Here is a 25,635-nt window from a genome sequence, read left to right on the forward strand (position 1 = left end):
CGAATTCTTCCACTCTTTCTGTTAAATGTACACTAGACACATCGGTTCAGTTCTGTTCTAGGCCATGGGGATTCAAAACTGAAAGGAGGACACCTGGGTGGCTCCATGGGTTGGGCGTCTGCCTTCAGCTCAGGTCATGGCCCTGGAGTCCTGGGGCTGACCCTGCATCAGGCTCCCTAATTGATGATGGTCCCAGTTGTCGCCGGGCTCCCCACCGGTGGGGAGTCTGCTTCTCCCTCTGCCTCTGCCTCTAACCACTCCTCCCACCCCCAGCTCCTGTTCTTTCTCTCGCGCTCAAGAAAACAAAAACAAAAACTGAAAGGAGAAGGTCTTTGCCCTTAAGCTGCTCAGAGTCTTCCTAGAGAGACAAACATGTCCACAGATGATTCCAGGACGATGCGGATTTTGTCTTCACCTAGAGATGAAAGACTGCTGCCTTGGCTTTTACTAACATTTTGCAATGGGAAGTGGGAGAGGTGCAGGAAATCGCTTCCTGATGATGTTTGGCTCAGAGAGGAAGGACAATGTGTTTCAACATCCCTTGCTTTAAAAAAAAGAAAAGAAAAGTGTATTTATTTTCACTGAGAAGAAGAAACCAACTAACTGTGGAGGTTAAACAGATAGGGAGAGTTCATTTTTCTTCTACAGGTCAAGAGGCCAGTTAATGATTAGTGCCACCCAAGCGGGTGTTTGGTGTCCAAAACTTTGAGAGGCTGGCTTGTAGGAGTCGGCTTCACCCCAGCTCTGAGAATTGCAGCTCAGCGATGCCCCCAGGTCTCAGGAAGATACAGTTCTGCTCATGGGGGCTCCTTTTGTGGCTCAGCATTGGAAGTGCAGGTAATTCGGGGACTGGGCTAATTGGGTGGAATTTCTTTGTCAGAGGTTCTAGTTCCTAAGCCATCTATTTATGCAGTGCTAACCTTTGGAAGGTCCCCTAAAAGCCCTCTCTTGAGATGAATTTAAAAGAGGGAGGAAAAAAACCCTACAATCATAAAGGGACTGATGGTGACCAGGACACTCTCTCAAGCCCCCTAGTTCTTGTACTCTTTTCTCTAAAAGCTGCATTAATCCTCTTTACCTGGCACAAGCCAGGATGACTCTAAAAAAATAAGACTTGATTAATTCCAAAATATGATTTACATTCCCCCTATAAATATCCGGTGTACCAAGATATATTTAATTTTAAAATTTAAATTTTCCATGGGGCGCCTGGGTGGCTCAGTCGTTAAGCGTCTGCCTTCGGCTCAGGTCATAATCTCAGGGTCCTGGGATCGAGCCCCCTCATTGGGCTCCCCGCTCATCGGGGAGCCTGCTTCTCCCTCTCCAGCTCCCTCTGCTTGTGTTCTCTCTCCCTCTCTCTGTCAAATAAATAAATAAATCTTAAAAAAAATTTTTTTTTTTTTTTTTTTTACTTTTCCAGACTAACAGATTTTGGCGTTGTGAACGGTAGATGTCCTTGCTAATCTTACACTGACCCAACTCAGATTTAGGTTTGTCGTCTTTCCTGGTAGGACTACGCTAGCAAGTCCCTGCTAACTGCAGATGACAGGATGACCTTTAGAAAAAATTCCCGCAGGTGCTACTTGCATTTCTACCTTTCCCCAGGTAAAAACCCCCACCCACCACGCCTGCTGTCTTAATGTAGCAAATCTAAACACTCCTAAACACTGCCGTGGCCTGGAGGTTCTCTGGCTGGTGAAGATCCCTCTCTTCTGAGCACTGGTCCTTCCCCTCGGAAAGCTCCTCCCTGCCCCCAACCCTGTTCCCCACAGCAGGCCCCTATTCAGTCCTGTTCACGAGACATTTAATTGTCAGTCCCCAGGTTTAGAATGTGTCAGTCCTTCTGTCTGGAGCTGCTCATACCTTTTTGTTGATGTATGCTCTTCACATCTTCAGGAGGCCTACTGCGATTCCTCCCTCTCTTGCAACACCTCATCCCTCTCTCAGCACCCCTCCCTGCTCCAGAGTTCAGAGTGCATGAGTGCATTCACCCCCTGCATTAGCGGGTGGCTTTTAAAAGGTGCTGCTTAGCTTCATGTGCGCTTTCTCTCAAGCACTTATTTGTGTGTGTGTATAGAATGGCCTCCTTATATGTATATAAAATTTGTGTGTTCGTGTGAAATTCTGCCATATGAACACACAGAGCTATCTTGTTATTCTAAATGGCCGTTTATACATGATATACTAGATCCAAAAGAATTTCTGTCTTATGGATTTTTGATAGATGTGGGAAATATTGCCCTACAAAGAAGTAGTAGCAATGTATTAGTATGTGAGCATGACTATTTCCCTGCCCCGCCTGTCTGCCGATACTTTGTAGTATCAAACGTTTTTCATATTGTCAACTTGATAGAAAAAATAGTCATTACATTGTTGTCTTAATTCTTAGTTCTTATGATGATTTGTGCTTCTGGTGTCTTGTTTAAGCACTCTTACTGTAAAGACAATTTTTCCATATTTTCTTCTAAGCCCTATGGGCTAGCCCAATCAGACTAAGATCACCAGGAACAAACCCTTTAATCATGGTGTGTTTTTTAATACAATGCTGTTTTATTTTGCCAAAATTTATTTTTATTTTTGTATATACTTATATATATTATTTTGCATGTATGTCCATAAAAAATTATCTATCATTTTCTTGTATTACCCATGTCCTGTTGATTCTAGGATTATTATAACCTCATGAAATAAGTTTTTATTCTATAAACAGTTTATATAAGATAAAGATTAATTGTACTTTAAAGCAGTGGAGTTCTCAGATAAAACCATCTAGCTCTAGTGTACTTTAGGGCCAGAGAAGACTCTTGATTACCAATTTAATGTTTGGATGCTAGTAGTTTTTTTGGGCTTGCAATTCCTTCTTGAGTGAGTTTCACTAAATTATATTTTTCTAGAAAATTATCCATTTCTTCAAAGTTTTCCAATGCATTTGGGAATTTTTAGAAATATCTTTTTATCTGTGATGTTCTGGTGTTATACTATAATATACCTTTAGATTGATTAATTGATTGATTGAGAAAGGTTTATTTATTTATTTGAGAAAGGTGGGGCAGAGGGAGAGAGAGAATCCTGAAGCAGACTCCTCACTGAGTGCAGAGCCTGATGCAGGGCTCCACATGGGGCTCCACTTGGGGCTCAATCCCACAACCCTGAGATCATGACCTGAGCCGAAATTAAGTTGGATGCTTAATTGACTGAGCCACGCAGGTGCCCTGTTTATTTTTTATCTCGCACATTACCCTGAGTGTAATTTTTGATTGGAGAATTCATATATTTTTTCAGTTATGGAAAATTCTTAACAATTATCTTTTCAAAATATTGCTGCTTCTCCTATTCTCTTCCTTTATAGAACAGCTACTAGGTAAAAATTGGAACCTCTCCATCTATTGTCTATACTTTTTAACTATACTTTCATATTAAAAGTTTTTTTACTTCTGGGGCACCTGGGCGGCTCAGTTGGTTAAGCATCCAACTCTTGATCTCCGCTCAGGTCAAGATCTCAGGGTCATGAGATTGAGCCCCGCGTCAAGCTCTGTGCTGGGCATGGAGTTTGCTTGAGATTCTTCCTCTCCCTCTCCTTCTGTCCCTCCCCCTGCTTGTGCTCTCTCTCTTTCTCTCTCTCTAAAATAAATAAATTAATTTAAAAAAGTTTTTTACTTCTGTACTAAAAATTATAGTATTGATTCCTTTTTTATTTCAATGGTTATCTTTTTCATTTCCAATTTTTGAACTAGTTTTTTCCTATATATCTTATCATTTATGCCTGTTTTTATTTCATGATTTCTTATTCTCTGTCTTTATTTTTATCCTTGTAGATTCTCAGCATACTTATTTTAAAGTCAATGTCAAAGGCTTTTAAAATCTTATTTTACCTGGAATGAATTCATGATTCATTTATTGGCTTTTGACTATCTTTGTAAACATTTGATTTCTGTATATATTTAGGCATTTGGGTTGCAGGATTTTTTTAAGTAAATTCGTTATTAAAGTACAGCATATGTACAGACAAGTGCACAGATTATTAGTATACAGTTTAATGAATTTTCAGAGTGAATTCACCTGTGTAACCATCATCCGGATCAAGAAATAAAACATTATGAAGTTCTTAAAACTCTTTCCATGTATCCCCGTCTTAATCACTACCACCCCAAAGATAACTATTATCTTGACTTCTAACACAATAGATCAGTCTCATTTCAATGTTCAATGAGAAGCTTGTGTTTGGCCCCCCCATTCCCTCCCATCACCTCCTCCCCTTCTCATCTTTTTTTTTTTTTTTTGAAGATTTTATTTATTCATTTGAAAGAAAGAGAGCTTGAGAGCCAGGGCAGGGGATGGGCAGAGGGAGAGGGAGAGAGACAAGCAGACGCCCCGCTGAGCACAGAGCTTGATCCAAGGACACAGGGAGATCATTTCCTGAGCTGAAGTCAGACACTTAACTGGCAGGAGCAACCCAGCCGCCCCCCACACCTTCTCATCTTTAGACTGTCTCCTCCAGTTGGGGGGCAGGTTGTCTCAGCTCTCACTAGTGAGGCCTTGTCTTTCCATTCTGTCTTCCTAAATAAAGCTATAGCCCCAAGTAAAAAGACTATAGCTATTTTTTTGGTTGTATTGCTTTTGTTTTTAGCTTCCTTTACTGAGTTGGGGATCCCCTCCCCCCACTACCACAGGTGGGCCTGGTGCTGAACTTCCACACCTGACATGGAGCACTCTAGGACCCCACTTACCTCACAGAGCTGCCTTCTCCCAGACTAGGAACCCAGCACCATCCTGCAATTCTGTTCTTGTTCACAGAGATATAATCTTTATATTTGAGATTGGCTGTCTTTCTCTCTTCTCTTTTGATATTCATCTACGATTAGTCTTTGGTTGGAGTGGCAGTTGGAGAGAGGGGATATCTGAGCATGATTCAGGGCACCACCTTCCATATTCCCAAGTGATCAAAAGTTTTCTTCTATCATCTGCAAATATTGGTGATTATCTCTCCTCCTTTTCCAACTTTGTAACTTTGATCCCATTTTATTGTCTTGTATCCCTGGCTAGGACTAGACCTTCCAGGACAATATTTCATAGAAGCACTGATAGCAGACATTCTCATTTGTTTCCAGTTCTAAATGGAATGCTTCTAATGTTTCACCCATAAGTATGGTCATTGCTATAGGTTCTTGGTAAACACTTTTTCTTAGGTTAAAAGTGCTGGGTATTAAATTTTATTGAGCTTTTTTCTTCTACATCTGTTGAGATGAGCATATATCTTTTTTTTCTTTAATTTTTCATATATGCATTAGATTAATACATCTTCTAATGTTAAGCCATCTTTTCATTCCTTGGATTAAACCCTGGCCATGATGTGTGTTTAGTTCTTGTTATCCTTGATTGCCTTAGATTTGCTGATAATTAATTCAGGGTTTTTACGTCTCTGTTTAATAGTGAAATTGGCCTTTCGTCTTCCTTTCTCCTTCTGTCCCTGCCCAGTTTTGATATCTTGGTTATTTTCATAGAATGAATTTAGATTCTCTCTCCCCTTTCCTATTCTCCAGAACAGTGATAAGAATTGAGGGATTGATAGAATTTTTCTGTAAAACTGTCTGGCCCAGTAGAGTTTTTTGATGAAGAGACTGAAAACTACTGTTTCAATTCCCTAATGCTACAGTTTTACATTTGACATTCTGTTTTTTCTTTCTTGACTAAGTTTCAGTAAGCTATACTTTTCTAGGAAATTTTCCATTTTCTAGAAAGATATCTGTATTTTGAACTTTTGGGTGGGTATAAACATGCTCTTTTATGGTTTTAAAAATCTACTCTATTTATATCCCCTTTTTATTCTCTGTATTGTTTACCTGTGACTTCCCTCTTTTTTTCTTACTCTGTCTTATCGAAAGTACATCTAGTGTATTATTCTTTTCAAAGAACTAGCTTTTCATGTTTATTGTCTGTGGCAGACACTATTCTAGGCAGGAGAGTGAACAAAATGGATAAAAATTTCTGCCTTCTTGGGGCGCCTGGGTGGCTCAGACGGTTAAGCGTCTGCCTCCGGCTCAGGTCATAATCCTAGGGTCCTGGGATCGAGCCCCGCATCGGGCTCCCTGCTCCGCGGGAGGCCTGCTTCTCCCTCTCCCACTCTCCCTGCTTGTGTTCCCCCTCGCTGTCTCTCTCTCTCTCTGTCAAATAAATAATAATAAAAATAAAAAATAAATTAAAAAAATTTCTGCCTTCTTGAAAGTATATGCTAATGTAGGGAAATCAATAAACAATACACTTAATAATAAACTTGTGAATTCCATAGGAGATTAGAAGGGTATGATTTCTATAAAAGGAGATAGATCAGGATGAGGAAGATTGAGAGAACTTGGGTGAGGGGCACAGGCAGGTGACAATTCAAATGAGAAAGTTACCTTTGACAGGCAAAGACTTAAAGGAGAAGAGTGGGGTAGCCATGTGGATGTCTGTGGAAAGACACTCTGGGCAGAAGGGATGACCAGTGCAAACACCCTCAGGGGGTCTAGGACTGTGCAGAGTGAGAAAGACCTGGGAGCACATGTGTCCAGAACAGATGAAACAATAGTTGGACAGGCACAGTGCTCCTGGAGCCCGTGGTTTAGACCTTTCAGGGCTTCAATCCATTGTTAGTACCTCAGATTTCATTCTGAGGGAAATGCCTTAGAGGCTTTTTTTGCATAGAGGCATGACATTATTTGATTTAATTTTTGGCTTGCAGTTGGCCGTCTACTCCATGTGTCTTCATGTTGTCTTTCTTCTGTGTCTGTGTCTAAATTTCCTCTTACAAGGACACCAGTCATACTGGATTAGGGCCTACCCTATTGGCTTCATTTTAATATAATAATCTCTATCTCCAAATACAGTCACATTCTGAGGTCCCGGGCATTAGGACTTCAACCTATGGATTTAGAGGGGCAACCCAATTTATTTCATAACTATATTCACTTCACCATGCATGGTCTTTAATCTTTTCTGGTTGAGTAATAGTCATATCTTTTTCTGGCATTGTATCTTTAGATATGAAAACTATTTACAGATTTTGGTTACAGAAGTGATGTCTTTTTTTTTTTAAGATTTTTTTTTTTATTTATTTGACAGAGAGAGACACAGCGAGAGAGAGAACACAAGCAGGGGGAGTGGGAGAGGGAGAAGCAGACTCCCCGCTGAGCAGGGAGCCCAATGCGGGGCTCGATCCCAGGACCCTGAGATCATGACCTGAGCCGAAGGCAGACGCCTAAGGACTGAGCCACCCAGGCTCCCCAGAAGTGATGTTTTTAATAAATTAGTCTGAATATTGCACTAGCTGATTTATAATAACTGCTTGTAAGCCCCTGTTTCTTTCTTCCTCTCAAGAACACTTTTCTTCCTTCTAAGAACAGATGACCTCACCTTGGATCATTCTTGTTTTTCTTTTTGTTTTTTTCCTCCAGGAGATGCACCTCCTACCCCACAGACAAAGTGCACTAACTTCCAGAACGCTAATCTTCTCCAAGGCACCAATCTCAAAGTCCAGTTTCTCCTCTTCACCCCTTTGGCTCCCAGCTGTGGGCAGCTAGTGCAGGAAAGTAGTGACATCCAAAACTCTGGGTTCAATGCCACTCTAGGAACCAAACTACTCATCCATGGATTCAGGTGGGAGTAATCAGCTAATAGATATATCTCAGCTAGGAACTAGAGAGTGACCATAATGCCATAGGAATTTAGTGGGGAGCAAGAGGAGAAATGGATTTACTGACAGTCCCATGTTTCATCTTTCACCTACTGCTGTCTTTGAAGGTGTCTCATATCAACATGAACACACATTGTGTTGCTCATTCCTGTTGGTCATGTACATTACTCCTCTGCTCAGTCTTGTCGACACACTTTCACACAGTAAATATGTATGAACCCGAACAAGTCACCCCAGCACATGGAGTCTTGGTTTCCACATCTGAATAAAAGGGAAGTTGTATAGATGGTCTCAGTGATCCTTTTCTCCCTGAAGCATGGGTTATGTGATTCATCTCAGCCAATGAGGTCATAGGCTTTGTGCAGTCAGGGTAACAGCATGGTGTTTTATCCAGAGGTTTATTTCCTCTTCTTCATTTCTTCCCTGGTTTCATGATTTAAGAAACTTCCACTCACAGATGCTACTTCCATCATCTCCTGAGGTTAACCTCCTCAGGTGCTAGACACTTCTCTTCTTCAAGGTCTGATGCCCTACAGTCCAAATTTTGTTGTAATACTGAGTCTTAATTCAACCACCATCCATCCTTCTAATATCTCTCCAGAGCCCATTGGCAAGGCCAGAAACAGAGGAAGGTTGGTGGGAGGAAAGAAGGAGAGAATGCAGTGAAATAGTAGCAGTATTGAGCAACTAGAGCCCCCCCACCCCCACCCCCGCCGCAAGGAAGACATGGACACAAAGCCATTGCACAAAGGATCACTATTTCATGGTCTCCGGATTCTCTCTGCTTCTCAAATCACTGGACTCCAGGGACCCAGCCACATCTCTCCATAGGCATTCTTCCTCACTCTTGTGCCGAAGTCTCTCCTCCAGGAAATCTTTTATATTCAGCCACTCTCCAAGGCTGAGTGTGTACCCCCAACCCAGAGATAGCCAACAAAGCTGGAGAGAAGCACCTAGCATACTGCCTGGCTCATTGAATTAATGAAAGGATGACCGAACGAACAAGTAAATAAAAACATCCCTCAAGGAGAGTGCTTATATTATAGAATGAGAATTAAGATTGCAAATCATAACTCTAAGGTACAAAGCTATCTTTTCTCCCCCATGAGTAACACAAGCAGTGTCAGTATATATGGTTTGTGTAGTATGCACTGCACCAAGGTACCTGACTGAGGCCTGGTGGGACTGAAATCCAACCTGAGTTCTGGGCCCTGGCATGAGGCTGCATCTACCTGGAACAAAAGGCCTTTCTATAATTTACACAAAGGCTCCATATATGCAGGCTGAAGCCCTGGTGACTTTGGGATTATGCTCTCCCTAGGCTCAAAGTGGTATAAGATGTATTGCCCATATACCCCCCTTATTTGTTTGGACCTTTTTTCCCCCTGGGTTTATTCTGTTAATAGAGAGTATCATTGTCATTTCCATGACAATGGATATTGGCTTGGCAGATAATTTTCCTATCCTTTCTTGGCCCTCTGTCTAGGGCCTTAGGTACAAAGCCTTCCTGGATTGATAAATTCATTGGCACTCTTCTTCGGGCAGCAAATGCTAATGTGATTGCTGTGGACTGGGTTTATGGTTCTACAGGTGTCTACTTCTCAGCCGTGGAAAATGTGGTTAAGCTGGGACTTGAGATCTCCCGTTTCCTCAGAAAACTTCTGGTAGGTGCTGAAGGGCTTGGGGGTGAGTTTTGGCTTCTTATGGAGGAGAGAGGGGACAAAAAGAAAGAGTCAACACATGAGGAGGAGCTTTAGGGCAGAAGCAGAGCCACCCAGTAGCTTGTGGGTCTTCCCTTCTAATCTCCACTTTGCCACTTAACAGTGTTGACTTTGGGCAAGTTGTTGCCCCACTTGGAGCCTCTGCTTCTCCTCTGTAGAATGTGCCACTGACGTTAGATATGGAATCCCTCAAGAGGAAGTGGCCATGTTCATTACTCACACACTTTGGGCACCAAAGAGAAAGTGAGGCAATTGTCAAGGTGGGGTGTCTAGGAAGAGGGCAAGTAATGAATGGGATGGAAGTTCTGCCTTTTTCTCCCAAAGAAGGTGTGTGGGGGATGTCATGCCCAGGGTCCTCTGATTCTGAAGCTTCAGGGAAAAGTGTGACCCTGTGAGGCCAGAGGCTGCTGTGGCCCATGTGTAATTCCCTGTAAATGCCCCATTGTAGGTGCTGGGTGTGCCGGAGTCTTCAATCCACATCATTGGTGTTAGCCTGGGTGCCCACGTTGGGGGCATGGTGGGACATTTCTACAAAGGCCAGTTAGGACGGATCACAGGTAACAGTATTCTCTGCCCATCTTCCCGAGTTCAGACATAGAGAGAGAATGCCCTGGAAATGCCTCTGTTGAGGCAAGCAGAGGGGATCTTTGTTATTATGATTGAATTATCTACCTCCACTAAAATTTATTTATTGTGGCCCTTTTGTATGAAACGGTATTGTGTTGTTATTGTGTGATCTCTAATGTCAGTGTAAGAAGCCACGTATTTCTTCTGAGCCTCAATTACTACCTCTGTAACATGAGTTGTAATAGTTCATATCTCCTTGGCCCACTGTGGAAATCACCCTTAGACAATTATGCTAAATACTTGCAAAAGCACTAGGGACTTTATGCTTCAGAAGCTACCCTCAGTCAATAAGGGACTAGAGTTGTGTAGTAAATACCCCCACTTTCTGGCCCTTCAGTGGGATAATTCTGAGTCATGTTCTGCAGAGCCTCTCAGAAGGGTGCCAGTGGGATGAGACCCAGTTGCCCAAAGTGATAATACATCCGTTTTTCCAAACTCTGACTCATTTTTCTAATCCTTCACTATACTTTCTCTGATCTACTCCCAAATGAGCTCCTTGTGCTTTATTTTTTTTAAAGATTTTATTTATTTATTTGAGAGAGAGAGAGAGAATGAAAGATAGCACGAGAGGGAAGAGGGTCAGAGGGAGAAGCAGACTCCCCGCTGAGCAGGGAGCCTGATGTGGGACTCGATCCCAGGACTCCAGGATCATGACCTGAGCCGAAGGCAGCCGCTTAACCAACTGAGCCACCCAGGCGCCCAGCTCCTTGTACTTTAAATCCTTGTCTCAGGGTCTGCTTTTTGGGAAAGAGAGAAAAGGGCATCCAAACTAAGACACAGGGATAGTAATTTTTACTTCACTGTGTTGTTATGAGGACTAGCACAAGGACTGGCAGACAGTAACTGCTCAAAATATTATAGCTGTTGTGCTGAGTACATGAGGATTAATATTATAGCCCTTGCCAGATGGTTGATGTTATCAAGCTCATTTCAGAGCCAGAGAAGCTGGGTCGTTGAGAGTTGGAGACAACAACATGGGGTTTCCTGGGTCCAGTGGTCCTGGGCTGGCCCTCTTGCCTTTGGATCCTTGCTGGAGGACCTGACCGGGAAGGGCTGCCCTGAGACGTATATGGTGGGTCCATGAGGGTTGCTGCAGCTGAGAGGAAAGGGGCCTCTGACATCAGTCTGTCCCAGCAGGCCTGGACCCTGCTGGACCGGAGTACACCAAAGCCAGTCTGGAGGAGCGCCTGGATCCTGGAGATGCCCTCTTCGTGGAGGCCATCCACACGGACGCTGACAGTGAGTATGGGGGGTGGGTGACCCTCCTAGGGTAGGGGAATGAGCCCGGCAGGGGCTAGGTAGCCGGTATCCATTTGCGTGGCTCTGGGCAGGTTTCCTCCCTTCTGAGCTTCTGTTGCAGTAAGGAGTTTACCAGTGTCATGTTGATCTCTGATTAATACTAAACCTTGTGGGCGCCTGGGTGGCTCAGTTGGTTGGGCGACTGCCTTCGGCTCAGGTCATGATCCTGGAGTCCCGGGATCGAGTCCCACATCGGGCTTCCTGCTCAGCGGGGAGTCTGCTTCTCCCTCTGACCCTCTTCCCTCTCGCGCTTTCTATCTCTCGTTCTCTCTCTCTGTCAAATAAATAAATAAAATCTTTAAAAAAAAAATACTAAACCTTGTGATGAGGCTGTGTGGGGGAAGGCATTGCTGCCTGGCAGGCATAGGGGAAAGTCATGCTGTTTTTTCAGGGTGAATGTGCCTGGCCCCGTGGGACAGGCCCCTCTGGGGCAGATACTCAGGCCTGTCAGGACTTTCCTCCTTCCTAGGGAGGAGCCCAGCCCTTCAGTCCAGTGAAGAATGAGAATCCTCCCCTCCAACAGTGACAGGCACAGGAAGGAACCCCAACCCTGAATCCATTATGACCAAATTAAGCTATTCTGACCAGCTGGGAAAGGGGGGTGGGCATTCTTCCTCATTTCTACCCTTTATGAAATGCCTAGGTGGTAGCCAGGCCTTGTGCTCAGCATGGCAGGTACAGGAAGAAATAATGCCTATCCCTCGCCAGAAGAATGTGCAGTTCAAGTGAGAGGTGTCCAGGTCTCATTCCTTTGGGTCAGAAGCCTTCTTTTATTTATTTATTTATTTTTAAAGATTTTATTTATTTATTTGACAGAGAGAGAGAGAGAGAGAGAATACAAGCAGGGGGAGTGGGAGAAGGAGAAGCAGGCTTCCCGCGGAGCAGGGAGCCTGATGTGGGGCTTTGATCCCAGGACCCTGGGATCATGACCTGAGCCGAAGGCAGACGCTTAATGACTGAGCCACCCAGACACCCCCAGAAGCCTTCTTTTAGCACCCAACACTCACAGATTCATAATTCTGGAAAAAACCCACGCAGGCATACTATTTAACCCTCTTTTCTTCATCATCTCACAGATAGGAAAGCAAAGCCCACAGGCCTCTGCCTAGCTGTTGGGGTAACCATGTTAATTATGAAAGTTAACCCCTTCTGTCTCTAAATTTGCTAAATAGGTGACTTATTAGGTCCCCAGTTACCAGAGCGAGGCCTCTCAGTCCCCTTCAAAGTTGGAGCCTCCTCCTAATGTGATGAGAGGGGAAAAAAAAAAGCATTCCATTTTGTCTAACCAATTTTTATTGAGCTAGATAGCATTGAGAATACTGCAAGGCACAAGGCATTGAAGAAGGTCCCCACCCACGTGGAAATATAGACCAATTGAGCAGGCATTCATTCATTACTTCCTTCGATAAATATTAGGTACTCACATGTGACAGACATGGTGCTGGTATTGGGGATATAGCAGGAAAAAAAGACAGGCAAAGTCCCTGCTGTAAGTTGTAGAGCTTACAGACAAATAAGCAGACATAATTACACACTCTGAGTACCATGACTGAGGAGGTGGGACAGAGGGTGATTTGGGTGGGGGAGCCACTTCAGGTGGGGTTATGGAGGAAAGTCTGTCCAAGTTGAGTATTTGCAGGTGAGAATGAACCAGCCCTGGGAAGATCTGGGAGAACATTCGAGGTGGAAAGAGCAGTCAGAAGCAAAGCCTGGACATGGGTGGGGACAGCAAAGAAAACCACATGGTTAGAAGGCAGGGAGTGAGGCAGGAGAAGAAGGAGGGGGACCAGGCTGGCCATGGTGAGGAGTTTACATTTTATTCTGTAGTTGGTGAGAACAGGGAGGCATTAGGATTTCCTGTAAAGATGATTGCAACTGCTGTGCAGAGAATCAGCTGCAGGGGACACTAAGGGAGCCTGGAGGCTCATTAGAGGGTGTTTGCAGTAGTGGTCTGGGTGGGAGATGGGGGCAGTAGAGTCATAGAGAAGAGGTGGGGGCAGTAGAGATGTAGAGAAGTAGAAAGATTCGAAATATATTTTGTTTTGTTTTTTTTTAAAGATTTTATTTATTTATTTGACAGAGACATAGCGAGAGAGGGAACACAAGCAGGGGGAGTGGGAGAGGGAGAAGCAGGCTTCCCCGCCGGGCAGGGAGCCCAGTGTGGGACTCGATCCCAGGACCCTGGGATCACGACCTGAGCCGAAGGCAGACACTTAATGATTGAGCCACCCAGGCGCCCCCGAAATATATTTTGGAGGTAGAGCTGACCAGACAGGTGATGGGCTAAGTGTAGGGAATGAGGGAAAGGGAGAAAGTAAGGATAACTTCTAGGTCCTTGGCTAACCCCTGGATAGATGTCATTCAACAAATAACATACAACCAATCACTTACAGTAGTGATAGATGTGGGAAGGGGAAAGATTTTTGAAGAGGAAAGTTGGGGTCTTTGGCAGCTGGTTCGGACCCAGTCTCAGGGGTCAGATATGGCCACGGTGATGAAATGAGAGCTACAGGCTACAGTCTTTCAAACTAGCCAGGTTTCTGCTCCGTTCAAGACAGCACAAAAATATGAGGGACACTGTGGAAATGTGGCCCCAAATATATATCTACCTGAACTATAGCTCCAAACAAAATAAACACTTGTTCAACAAGGACATTTACCAAGCTTACAAGATTTAGTGATTTATCAGAACTGATTGATGTTAAGGGATATTTTTCTTGATTTTATTAGACAAATATGAATATCTGCTCATGGCTTTACTCTTCTTGGCTACCTTTCAGTGTAGAAAATGGAGGGCACACTCTGCTGTGTCCCAGCATTGAGGAGTGAGGTGGGTACCCATTGGGCACACAGAGTGGGTGGGCTCCCAAAGTCAGAGTTCAGGCTCTGCTGCTGGGGAGCCCTGCTGTGGGATCCAGAAAATATGCCCCTGCAGTCCGAAACAATGGGGTTCTGCCTCCTTTCAGATTTGGGTATCCGGATTCCTGTTGGACACGTGGACTACTTTGTCAATGGAGGCCAAGACCAACCCGGCTGTCCCACCTTCATTCATGCAGGTCAGAAAGCCAGAGAGAGTTGGGGTTTGGCTGCCCTGGAGGCTGGAATTCACCAACAGCCAGTGCAGACCACAGGAGGTCTTCCTTCTAGTGTCCTTTGCTATGCCCCATAATGCCTTTCCCTGCACTTATTGAATGCATGTCTTTAGGAGCCTGGGGAATTTTGGGAGGGGAGGGCCCGAAATGAAAAGCTTGCACCATACTTTTGCTGGCCTCCCCACTTCTTAGGTCCTGCAGTGATATATCATCACTCAAGCCAATAAACTCTATTCTTCCTGGGCCCCGCTTTGTGGCATGGTCCACACTAGCTACATCCCTGGCAAGAGCCTAGTTGTGGCAGAAGTAGAACGCCCAAAGCTGGCTAGCTGAAGGATCAATCCACAGATGACAATTTCCCCAAACTTATGAAATTTGGCAATTCTCCAAAACTGTTTCAAGATAATCATCTTGAATACATTCAATGAATATACATTTCTTCTTTTCTAAATACACAATTGATGCTTGAACAGCATGAGTTTGAACTGCACAGGTCCACTTATACATGGATTTTTTTGATAAATACAGTAGAGCACTGTGAATGTATTTTCTCTTCTTTATGATTTTTAACATTTTCTTTTCTCCAGCTTACTTTATTGTAAGAATACAGTATAGAATACATATAGCGTACAAAATATGTGTTAATCAACAGTTTATGTTATCAGTAAGCCTTTCTGTCAACAGTAGGCTATTAATAATTAAGTTTTGGGGGAGTGAAAAGTTATATATGGATTTTCAATTGCATGGGGGTTTCCCCTGTTGTTCAAGGGTCAGTTGTAGTCTCCTGGAATGTTCTTTTTGAATACATTCTTCTTAGCATTATTTTAAATAACTTTAAATTTGTCAAAAGCTAAGGATCAAGGTTTGTTTAATCTTTTTTTATTCTTCTTGTGAATATAGCCAACCTATCAGCATTTCTTATGAGAATTTTATCCTGGTTTCTGTTTACTTTGTTTTTAGTCTTTTCCTGCTTCACCAAATTTTTGACATTTTAAGGGCTCTTTTGACAATTTTATTGAATAACCACTCATCTAATTTACCAAATTTATTGATTTTCCAAAAACACGTTTCTTTTTCACAATTTATAGATTTTCTAGCATTTTTTATCAGATGAGATAGTTTGGATTTAATGACCTTTGAATATTTCTGTGGCATTTTAGCTGGCCACTTGTCATTTTTCTTCATAACACAATTTGAGAAGGGTTTTGTTTGTGTCCCCCAGCTCCCTGTTGCAGCTGGAAGGAGCTTGCCCATAGAGTGTCCCAAACATGGGGGAAGGCAGGTTAATATAAGCTCAGACTTGGTTGCTGGTCCCAGAGTGGGGTTCCCAAGGTGAAGGGAGAATCTGAAGACCCCAGAACGCTAGAGCTGTGACTCACTATAGACCTATTAGCCTAGCCAATTCATCCAATGTGAGTTACTTCAAATTTTTATACAGTAAACAGTAACAAGAAAACCAGGTTTTTATTAAATTGAGACATTTGGCAAATTCAGTGTATCAGTCATTTGGCCAGGTGAACTCGAAGCACATTGACTTTCAGAGACTTACCATGAACCGCTGCTGACTCCCTTGATTGTCTCATCACTAGGTTGGGTATCATGAGGTTGTAAAAAATTGGATTGTGTAGGTGATGATGAAGAAGGTAAAAAGTGCAGACAGATATTCATTGTGAGAAGTGGGTCAGGATCACCAATTCCCAGTAAGCTCCCATTTTCCAAAAGAGAATTTGCATGATCATGGAAGATAGGTCTCAAATTAAACAGCTTTTTTCATAGATTAAGCTTAGGTATCTCAGGAAAATTCAAAAGAAGAGGGAGAATATAGTAGCCATGTCCATTAACATTTTAAAATGTGGCTCAGGAGACATCCCATGCATTTATAGCCTGCTGGAATGTAAAATTCAATAGAATTACAATAAGTAGCATGAAGGGATTTTCATTTGTCTTAAACTAAAGCCTTGGTTGTGTTTCCCGCCTCCTCCCACCCCCCACAGGCTACAGTTACCTGATCTGTGATCACATGAGGGCTGTGCACCTCTACATCAGTGCCCTGGAGAATTCCTGTCCACTCGTGGCCTTTCCCTGTGTCAACTACAAGGCCTTTCTTGCTGGACAATGTCTGGATTGTTTTAACCCTTTTCTGCTTTCCTGTCCAAGAATTGGTAAATGCCACCCCTTTGGCTTCCTTTGACAATTTGGGGAAAGTCCAAGTCTTGCTAGTTGTCACCTCTGTAAGTCCTGATTTCTTATGATCAACAAGTCTATCCCCCCGGAGTAAGGAAATTCACTGATAAGGTGTTTGGTCTGTTCCCACCTGGAAGAAGGCATTTGGCCTTCCACGTCCCACCCCTCACCCTCTGTCCTGCTGCCTGATGCCATACTTGCTCTGCACACACCCTTCACACACAGCCCCTCATCTGCAAGTCCAGACTCAGGACACTTTAGAAACATTGGTACAGCCCAGAGCCTCTGCCCCCACTCCAAGACCAGATGCTTGCCCTAGGTCTTTCTAGCTAGGCCAGCCATTCTCCAACTCCTGATAGACTCTAAATCAAGGTGTTGTGGGGAATCCCCAAGAATGGCACCCATGGCCCAATTCAGAGGTGTCAGGCTGTGGTGGCCATGTGCCAACTGGAGGCCTGCCTCATTACTAGTTGGGTTGGGCACGTTCCTGGATGTTCCAGGCCAGTCTGGGGAGAAGGACTTGGGAAAGGCTGAGGGATCTGGCCTCAACTCACCCTCTGCAGGGCATTGCTGAGAACATCCTAGGGTTCTCCAAGATGAAGGATTTCAGGAAGAACTCTGGGAAATATAAATGGTTCCTTCCCCTCCCTCATTTTCTCACTTCTCACCCCCGATTGCCACTCAGAACTGTGGCAGCCTGCCATTCCTTATGAAACAGATACCAGCTTGACAAAATGTTAAAGTAGATGTAGCTTCCCACAATAAAGCAAATCTACATTACTTCTGACTCAGTAGGCATATGCCACAATGTCCCCCAGGTGTGATGTACCTGCTGATATAAACAGCCACCTCACACTATCTGCCAGCGTCACCTCTCGCCACAGTTTCCCTGGTGCTGAACACCCCAGGGATGCTGACTACCTGTACTTCCAAGAACATTTCGTCTCTTCACCCTGTGTGTCTTTGCTGAACTGTACTCTCTGCTTAGAGTGCCCTTCCCTAACTTGTCAACTACTATGCTGCAGGTCAAATGCTTCCCCGTGCCTTGTCTGCACGGGATATAAATGCCATTCAAACAACTCTCTTATAGATTATTTTGCCAATTGGAGACATAATTTCAAATTTCTGATAAATACCGGGCGCCGGGGTGGCTCAGTTGGTTAAGCGACTGCCTTCGGCTCAGGTCATGATCCTGGAGTCCCAGGATCAAGTCCCGTATCGGGCTCCCTGCTCAGCAATGAGTCTGCTTCTCCCTCTGACCTTCCTCCCTCTCATGCTCTATCTCATTCTCTCTCTCAAATAAATAAATAAAATCTTTAAAAAAAAATTTCTGATAAATACCTCTTGGAATGGGCCAGATGATTTGAAGAATGTACTTCCTGTTTACTTCTGTGTTTATCCTTGGCTGGACTGGGTTGCAGGTACCCTGGGACTCACCATAGAGCATGGCATAGAATGAGCATACAGTGTGGGTGTTTATAGAATGAATGAGTACATGAATGACTCAAAACATGGTTGGGTGCTGTGGGACACTGCAATGGCGTCCTCAGGGCTCTGCTGTCTTTGTCTTTGCCTCTCTGCTTCCAGGGCTGATGGAACAAAGTGGTGTCAAGATAGAGCCGCTTCCTAAGGAAGTGAAAGTCTTCCTCCTGACCACTGCCCGGGCTCCATACTGTGGTGAGTTGGGGGAAAGATATGTAGCTCAGTTCTGCTAGTGTGCTGTCCTGCAGAGTCCAGGGCTCTGGCTTGGGCTGTGTCTAGCACAGCATGGTGGCCGAGGTGGGAGGTGAAAAACTGGGGCAAAGATGTCATCGGAGGGGCATGGGGGGCAACAGCTACTGGTCTTAGATGCTGAACTTTCAGAGCTAGTCCAACCCATTGCTCAGCTGCAGATGAGGACTTAGGGACATCTTACTGCCTGTATACTTCTCCTAGTTCCTCCCCACCTCCCTCCAGTGTGGGTTCTCTGTAGTGTGGTATTTGGGAGGGCCCTCTGGCTCCCTCCTTCCTGCATAATTTTTTACCCCCTCCTTGGTGCCTGTCTTATGAGTCTCCCACCCTGGCAGCCCTCTTAGGTCAGGGTCTCTGAAGAATATTGAACCTTGCCCTCTGCCCTCCTTCCCCTACACATACATATTCCAATTCTTCACCATTGCTTCTAACCATGGCATTTCACTGAAGCAAAGATGCTAGTAAAAGATGTTAAATGTGAGAGGAAAGTATGTCTTAGAATCTATGAAATCCATCCCAGGTTGGAGCATCATCTTTCCCTGCGCTATTTGCATCTTAAGTAGATGGCCTATACTTCTTTTTTTATGCTTGTTATCCTGGGATCTCATCTGGTTTATTGTGGGTACAGGACAAAAGTATGCTGGTTAGGATGATAAATTATATGGCCATGCTAATTCTAACTGATTTTCAGATCAGCTTGTGTCTGGTTGGTGGAGGGATCTTAGTGTACCAGAACTCCTGGTGCCATGTGATATGGAGCCCAAAGCTCAGATTGTGGTCACATAAACGTGGATTTGAATCTCAGCTTCTGCACTTCCCAGATGTGTGATCAGGAGAATCTGACTTAACCTTTCTGAACCTCTACATCCGTATGTAGAAAATGGGAGCAATAACAGTACCTACTTCAAAGAATCAACTGTGAGGATAAAATAAAATAGTATACAGTAAGTTACTAGCACAGTGACCAGAACTTGATAAGTAATATAATTCCTTTCCCTTTATCAGTCAGAGAATTGGAAGAGACTGGATGAGGGTGTTTATCATGCTAGGAGAGAATTCCTGGCTACCTCTTAGGAACAAGTGGGTTACAAGAGTCGACTGTGGGCTTCTCACATATATCCACTCATTTGACAACCCAACTCCGAGTTAGGTGTGAGGAAGGGGAGGCTCTGGGAGACAAAGTCTTGTCCCCGAGGCTACACAGTGAGGTGGAAAAGGCAGCATTCAACTCTGGGTCTTCTGACTCCCAAATCTGTTCTCTCTCCATGCCACCACCCACTTCCACACTGGCCTCTTTGCCTCCGCTTCTGAGAGCAAATCTGCTCGTTACGGCCATGTTTCTTGGTTACTCTTCTGTCCTCACCGCCCCCTCCAGAGGTCAGCTTGAGGGAGGATGCTTTGTCCGGTGGCAGAGGTGAAGATGCCAGGACCAGAGCCTGGGGCACACTTGAGGTTAGAGGCCTTTTAAGGTCCCTGCTGAGGCAGATCTGCGGAGTGACCATTTTTGTGACTGTTTCCTATTTGTGGTGAGACACCCTCTCTGTGGCCCAGAAGCATGACCCTGTCTGTTCACCAATCTCAGAGAGGCACAGAAGGAAACAAGCCAGCATGGATACCTGCTTGCCTGTGTGCTCTGAGCCTTGCAGTTCTGAGCTTTTTGTTCTTAGCATTGCAGCTGGGACCCTCCTCCACCTGGAGGGGCGGGCCGTCCACCTGGCAGTTCAGGGGGCACCAGCAGCCCGTAGATCCCCCCTCTCACCCACCCCCCAGGCCACCACGGCACTGGGCTCCTCTTGCCTGGCTCGCTTGGCCTGTCGGGGCCACAGCAGTGTTCAGTGGTCACCCTTGACTCCTGCCAGGTATGCACCTGCTGGGCAGAGAAGTCCTCTCCAAATAACAATTTTTCTAACAATATTACTTTCCCCTTGTAGGATGTTTCCCATGAAGCGCTTTCTCCCCATTACCTCATTTCATCCTTGCCATGTTCTATGAGGTAATGTCAAGCGTTATTGTTTACAGATGAAAAGGAACTAGGACACAGAGAGGTTCGGTAACTTAGGGAAAGGGGCAGAGCGAGGAAGCAGGGCCGGGCCTTGGATCCGAGTCTCCTGGATCTCCTCCCGTCCAGGGCTCTGTGTGCTGCTTCCCATGTCTCACTCCTGCACAGACTGGTTCCCACCCACCCAACATTAGTAGACCCGACCCTCCCCGGGCTTCCAGATACTGTAAAGAGAGAAGCAGAACCTTAGGAAACTTTCTTGATGAGGTGAGACCTGCTGACAAAGGAAGGAGTGGTGTAATATATCAAACTCAGCCTAGAAAATGAAATTCCTAAAGCTTATGTAGTTTAACTTTTATTCCACATTGCAGTTACCCACTCCAATTCAGCCCTTGCCCATCACCGTAACAATCTGCATCCCCTAGCAAACAACTGAGAGAGAGACAGAAGGGGCATGGCACTGGATGTTTTCCTCTGCGGAGGAGAAACATACGGTGCTTTCTTTCTTTCCTGTGGGTTCCTGGCTTCTTAGCACCTGTCAATGAGTCTTGTTACCAGCCCCATGAGCCCAGATGGATCACAGCAATCCTCCAGCTTAGTGCCAAGTCTCCCTAAATCCACTTGATGTCCCTCCAATAACTGCCTGTTAAACATGACAAATGAAAAAGTACAAGTAGAGCAGAGCTGAGGGATTGCCTCTCCGGCTATGTCCAGAGCACCAGAGAGGTCTGTGAAAACGCCCCAAGACCGAAGATACTGCAAAATGCAGCCAACTGGGCCTCCCCCTTAATAAGGAAAGGACAGGATGTTAGAGAAGCTGTAATTCTTCTTAACTTCTCTTGCCAGAGAGATAGCAGGTCCCGGGGGTATCACCATAAGCTGGGCTCCTCATACAGTCTGTGTCAATGACACCAGCTTTGAAAGCCTCAGGATCCATGCTGCCTGGGAGGGTGGAGACGTCCTAGAGGCACCCAGGCTGCCAGAGTGGGAAAACGGTCATCTCCTACACACAAGTGGGCTTCCTGAAACTGTGTGTATGGGGAGGAGCAGAGGGGGATTGCTACATTTTATGAGTTACTTATTTAGTATATGAGACATCCTTTTCAGTTCTTTAAAAATCACACCACCAAGATAATGTCATAAAGCAGGGGGGAGTGGGACATTCTAGCATTTCAAGTAATAACAAAAACTAACAGGTATTGAATGCTTCCTAGCCACAGGCACTAAGGACTTTGTAGGTATTAACTCATTTAACTCTCATTCAGACCTATTTTTATTTCCCCCAATTTACAATGAGGAAGCTAAGGATCTGGGATGGCAGGTAATCTGTTGCTAAGAGGCAGGGCTCACATTCCTGCCCTGCGGCTCTCTGGGGCTTTGGGTGCGTTTTGCACCACTGACCTCTGGCCCAGGCGTCTGCTCTGTTTTGGTTTCCCAGTGCATCACAGCCTCGTGGAGTTTTACTTGCAGGAGCCAAGAAACAAGGACACCCTCATCTCCGTCACCTTCCTTAGCAGCAATGTTACTTCTTTGGTCAAGATCACCATGTACGTAAGTGTCCCGCATCACACGCACACACATCTCCCACGACAGGCACTGTGTGCTCACTGAGAGGTGGCCCGAGCCCACTGGGCTGGAGGTGGGGGTGAGGGCAGTACCTCCGACGGATGCACCCACAGACACATGCTGGGCCACTGTCCCAGGTTCATGATCAGTAGTGGATCCAAGGATAGTGTATTTAGGCAATTGCAGAGGAGGCGGGCGAGCAGAAGTAATGGGATGTCTCAACGGGTGGTGAGAACATGAGAATTGGGTCCCTGATAGGAAACATTAGTCAGGAATCCAGGAAGGGGGCATCAGGGATGTCAGCAAGTAGGAGGACCTCAGCCACCAGCCCAGGGAGTGCTGACCAGAGCCTGGGGAGCACCCACTCCTGGAAAGTGGGGGTGGTACTGGGTGAGTGACTAGAACTGAATCACGGACAGAGGGTCAGTTAGCAAATGAGTACAAGGGGAGGCCAGCACGGCTTGAGGCCATCTGGTGCTAATCCCTAGAACCAGGCTGAGCATTTCCTTCCCTTGTGGAGTCACATTTGGGTCTAGCAGCTGGCAGGACCAGGCTTGAGGTGGGAAGACAGAGAACAACTATAGGGAGGTTCAAGCCTGGCAAGGGAGAGGAACTCAGCAGCAGGGGTGCTTGTCTCTTTAAAAAACAACTGGTAATGGGTCACCACCCTGCCCTAGGCTTGTGGGGGATGGGGGGGGTGTCTTTATGATAATCATCTGTGACCAACAAAGAATAACCAGCCCCAAAAAAGGAAGTAAGCCATTGAAGGTGTTATCAATAGAGATGTTAAAAGGATTTAAGTTCCCTGGTTAGCTTTCTATAAAAGAGGAACCCTAAAGGCCCTCTGGAGGCTGCAGCGTTAGACATTAATTATACTATCAAGGAAGACAAATTTCTGCTGAGAGAAGCACACTTCTGGACTCCCAAACACCCTGCCACCACCCAGGACTCCAGCTGACACAGGCCACAGAGAGAGAGGGATGGCAGGCAGTCAGGATCCCAACACAGATCTTCAGGTGCCCATGTGAGTCTTGCAGATTATAGCTGAATAATTTTCATTAGATCAGTTCGAGGTCATGTTATTTCCATCAGGTGTCTTCATCCCTCTCTGTGTTTTGGTAGATGAGCTAACACTGGCTGGAGTCAAGATAATGACACGCAACTAGCTGCTGATTAAAATCACCTGGAGAGCGTTAACCACCAATGACACCCCCCCCAAACCCCACCCCAGGCCAATTAACAGCAGAGTCTCTGGGCATAACCTCAACCACTACACCTTTCAAAGCTCCCTGAGTGATTGGAATGGACATCCACAGATTCTTTCTTCCTTCTCCCAAAAGCTGTTTGCGTTTTAATCGTTTGTGGAAGATTCAGAACGTGGTTATCTTCAATTCCTTGTTTTTTTTTTTTTCCTTTTTGCAGAATAGAAATTGAAAAAAAGGAGGGGGGTTTATGTGTGGTCTTTCCTTACATTCTATAGCTTTGCGAAACCCCAAGATTTCCTTCTAATTAGAAAATTTACCCAAACCAAGTCCTTAGGTTGTTGCAGAAAAATAAAAATCAGACAGGTGAGAAACCAAGTGACGCTCAGAGAAGTAGGAGAACTCAGGTTTATTTTATGCGTACGGACCCAGACGAGCTTGCACTCGAAATTTGGAGCCTGGGGCAGCGGAGTTATAGAGTGTTTTATAGGGGAGTGCAGGGGGTCAGGTTCCAAGGGCTGTGCTGGCTGCTGGTAGGTGGGTTTAAGGTGGGGGAGTGGGGGCTGCTTTAGGCGGGAACAGCAGTGCAGGAAGGCTGTGGTGGGAAGCCTGTTGACAGAAGCAGAAATGGCTGGTTATCTCTTGCTCTACCAACAGAGCTAGTAACTTTCTATCTACTGGGGCCTGTGGGCCTGGGCCTGCTCTAGGTAATTTTCCTCTTCAAGGTCACTCACAGCATCCTTCATACCCTGCTAGTTTGCAAGCTCTTCTATCCATTCAGCTTCTTAAAAGGAAAAATCTTTTTCCCCCCTCTGATATATTTCAAAATACTTCTAAAATTAAAAAACAAAAACAAATGAGGAACAGCTTTTAAAGTCATATAGAATCTTCCACAAAAGAAAAAAACAAACGATATGACTAACCTTGGGTTAAAAAGTACACAAAGAAGACATTTTTATCACTCCACAGAGGCCAGAAAGGAAAGGAAAACCATGTGGTTGAGCCATGCGCCCCCTCTTTGATGATAACCAACGCCCATGCACAAAGGCGAAAGCCCCATCCCCCTGCTCTCCTCCTTTTTCTCCAGGCCCCACTGCTTCTGAGCCTGGAGAGGCCCCGGGCAGGGCACAGGAGGCAAGTGCCTTCCCTGCTCCCCAGGGCTTTGCCCAGCTTGGCGAAATCCCAGCAAGCCTCCTTGCTCCACACCTGAATCTTGCTTTTGTCAACTAGATTGGTCATTTCATACTCCTCCTTCCATCTTGGGCCAAGAGAGACCTGGACTCTGCTTTCACTCTGGGTCACTTAGGGTGCAGTCAAGACGTACCAAGCCCTGTGGGTCAGGCTCATGGCTAGCACGTGGGAGAGCTGGAGATTAGACCTAGGGCGTGTGACTCCAAAGCCACATAGTTGGGAAGAGACGAAACCTGGGTACCACACCAGTTCTGTCTGGTTTCAAGATCCCTTTTTTGTTTGTTTGTTTTTTCCCCATCCACACATTCATACTCAGTCTAAAATACAGTAGTCTACACAAAATTTATGGAACTGAATGCCCTAAAAGAGGCCTGTACTTCCAGTAGGTAGACCTGAAAGTGAAGATCTTCTCCAGTTAGGAATCTAAGAAACACAGACATTTTTCCCAGATATGAAAATCCAAGAGCTACTATTTTGCTGCCATGTCCACTTGTTTGCTTTCAAAAATCAACAATTATTTTCTGAACCATGTTTAAAGCTGTGAGTATGTGCACAGAGGGGCTGATGAGTGTGATACAAAGGATCGTGGTCCCCACCTTCAAGGAGTTCTTTTGTGCGTGACAGCTAACCAACACTGCCAGCAGGGCCCTGTAGGAGCCAAGGGGGAAGCAAAGGCCAAATGTGCTTGGGTAAATTAATTTCTCTTTCCCTTGCAGACCTAGACAGGAACTCCAGGGGAAAGGAGTCATAGCTCACACCAACCCTCAGTGCCAGATAAACCAAGTGAAACTCAAGTTTCACTCTTCCCACCGAGTTTGGAGAAAAGACCGGACCACCATTGTTGGGAAGTTCTGCACTGCTCCTTTGCCAGTCAATGACAAGTAAGCCCAAAATCCACCCTACTCCACCCCACTCCACCCAACCCCGATACACCCACAAGGACCAATCCTGACCTTAGATGGGACATTTGCTGAGGTGCAATCTCATCACAGTGGTGAGCTTCCTCAATGAAGAGATGACAAAGACCCAGGGTTTTCTTGAGTTTCCTGTGGTGCCATCTTGGGTTGGAGGTATTAGAAAGCCAAAGAGGGTGGAAAATAGCTGGGGTGTGGGTGAGGAACAGAGAGATCTGGCATACACCTCCACCACTTTCTCCACAGCCAGGTACTCCCTGGATTCTTCCAGACTTAATTGTTTTCTTTAACTCTTTAAAAAAATCATTTAAATTATTTTCAAGTGTATAATTCAGTAGTCTTAAGTACATCCATCCTGTTGTACAACAATTACCACTTTCAATTTCCCATTCCCACTTAAATATAAGAAACTTCATTTTATCTGTTATATAGCTGGATAA

At 45.1% G+C, this 25,635-nt stretch overlaps 2 protein-coding genes across 14 annotated transcripts in view; one reads left to right on the top strand and one right to left on the bottom strand.

The window, feature by feature from the left end:
- Positions 1–510: 510 nt before the first annotated feature.
- Positions 511–25,635, top strand: part of PLA1A (phospholipase A1 member A) — a 36,175-nt gene continuing 11,050 nt past the window's right edge. For 5 of the 11 annotated variants that reach the window (XR_012378564.1, XR_012378566.1, XR_012378567.1 and 2 more), the window contains exons 1-10: positions 521–837; positions 7,431–7,632; positions 9,156–9,333; positions 9,839–9,947; positions 11,155–11,256; positions 14,283–14,372; positions 16,403–16,570; positions 18,180–18,269; positions 21,761–21,869; positions 24,998–25,162. Coding sequence is in view for 6 of the 11 variants with exons in the window: in XM_025874743.2 (XP_025730528.1) it covers positions 765–837; positions 7,431–7,632; positions 9,156–9,333; positions 9,839–9,947; positions 11,155–11,256; positions 14,283–14,372; positions 16,403–16,570; positions 18,180–18,269; positions 21,761–21,869; positions 24,998–25,162 (1,286 nt within the window). In the remaining 5 variants the exon portion in view is untranslated. Of the gene's footprint in view, positions 838–7,430; positions 7,633–9,155; positions 9,334–9,838; positions 9,948–11,154; positions 11,257–14,282; positions 14,373–16,402; positions 16,571–18,179; positions 18,270–21,760; positions 21,874–24,997; positions 25,163–25,635 lie in introns of those variants that run through there. The other 6 variants (XM_073893955.1, XM_025874743.2, XM_025874767.2 and 3 more) reach the window with 6 other exon arrangements.
- POPDC2 (popeye domain cAMP effector 2) overlaps positions 23,363–25,635 on the bottom strand; it is a 35,272-nt gene continuing 32,999 nt past the window's right edge. Inside the window, exon 4 of one of the 3 annotated variants that reach the window (XM_073893894.1) lies at positions 23,363–23,699. In XM_073893894.1, coding sequence (XP_073749995.1) covers positions 23,363–23,699 — 337 coding nt within the window. The remainder of the gene's footprint in view (positions 23,700–25,635) is intronic. The other 2 variants (XM_073893918.1, XM_073893907.1) reach the window with 2 other exon arrangements.

The sequence above is a fragment of the Callorhinus ursinus genome, unplaced genomic scaffold (assembly GCF_003265705.2).
Source record: "Callorhinus ursinus isolate GAN/ISIS: 27379988/994484 unplaced genomic scaffold, GSC_fseal_2.0 scaffold1, whole genome shotgun sequence".
In the NCBI taxonomy this organism is placed as follows: domain Eukaryota; kingdom Metazoa; phylum Chordata; class Mammalia; order Carnivora; family Otariidae; genus Callorhinus; species Callorhinus ursinus.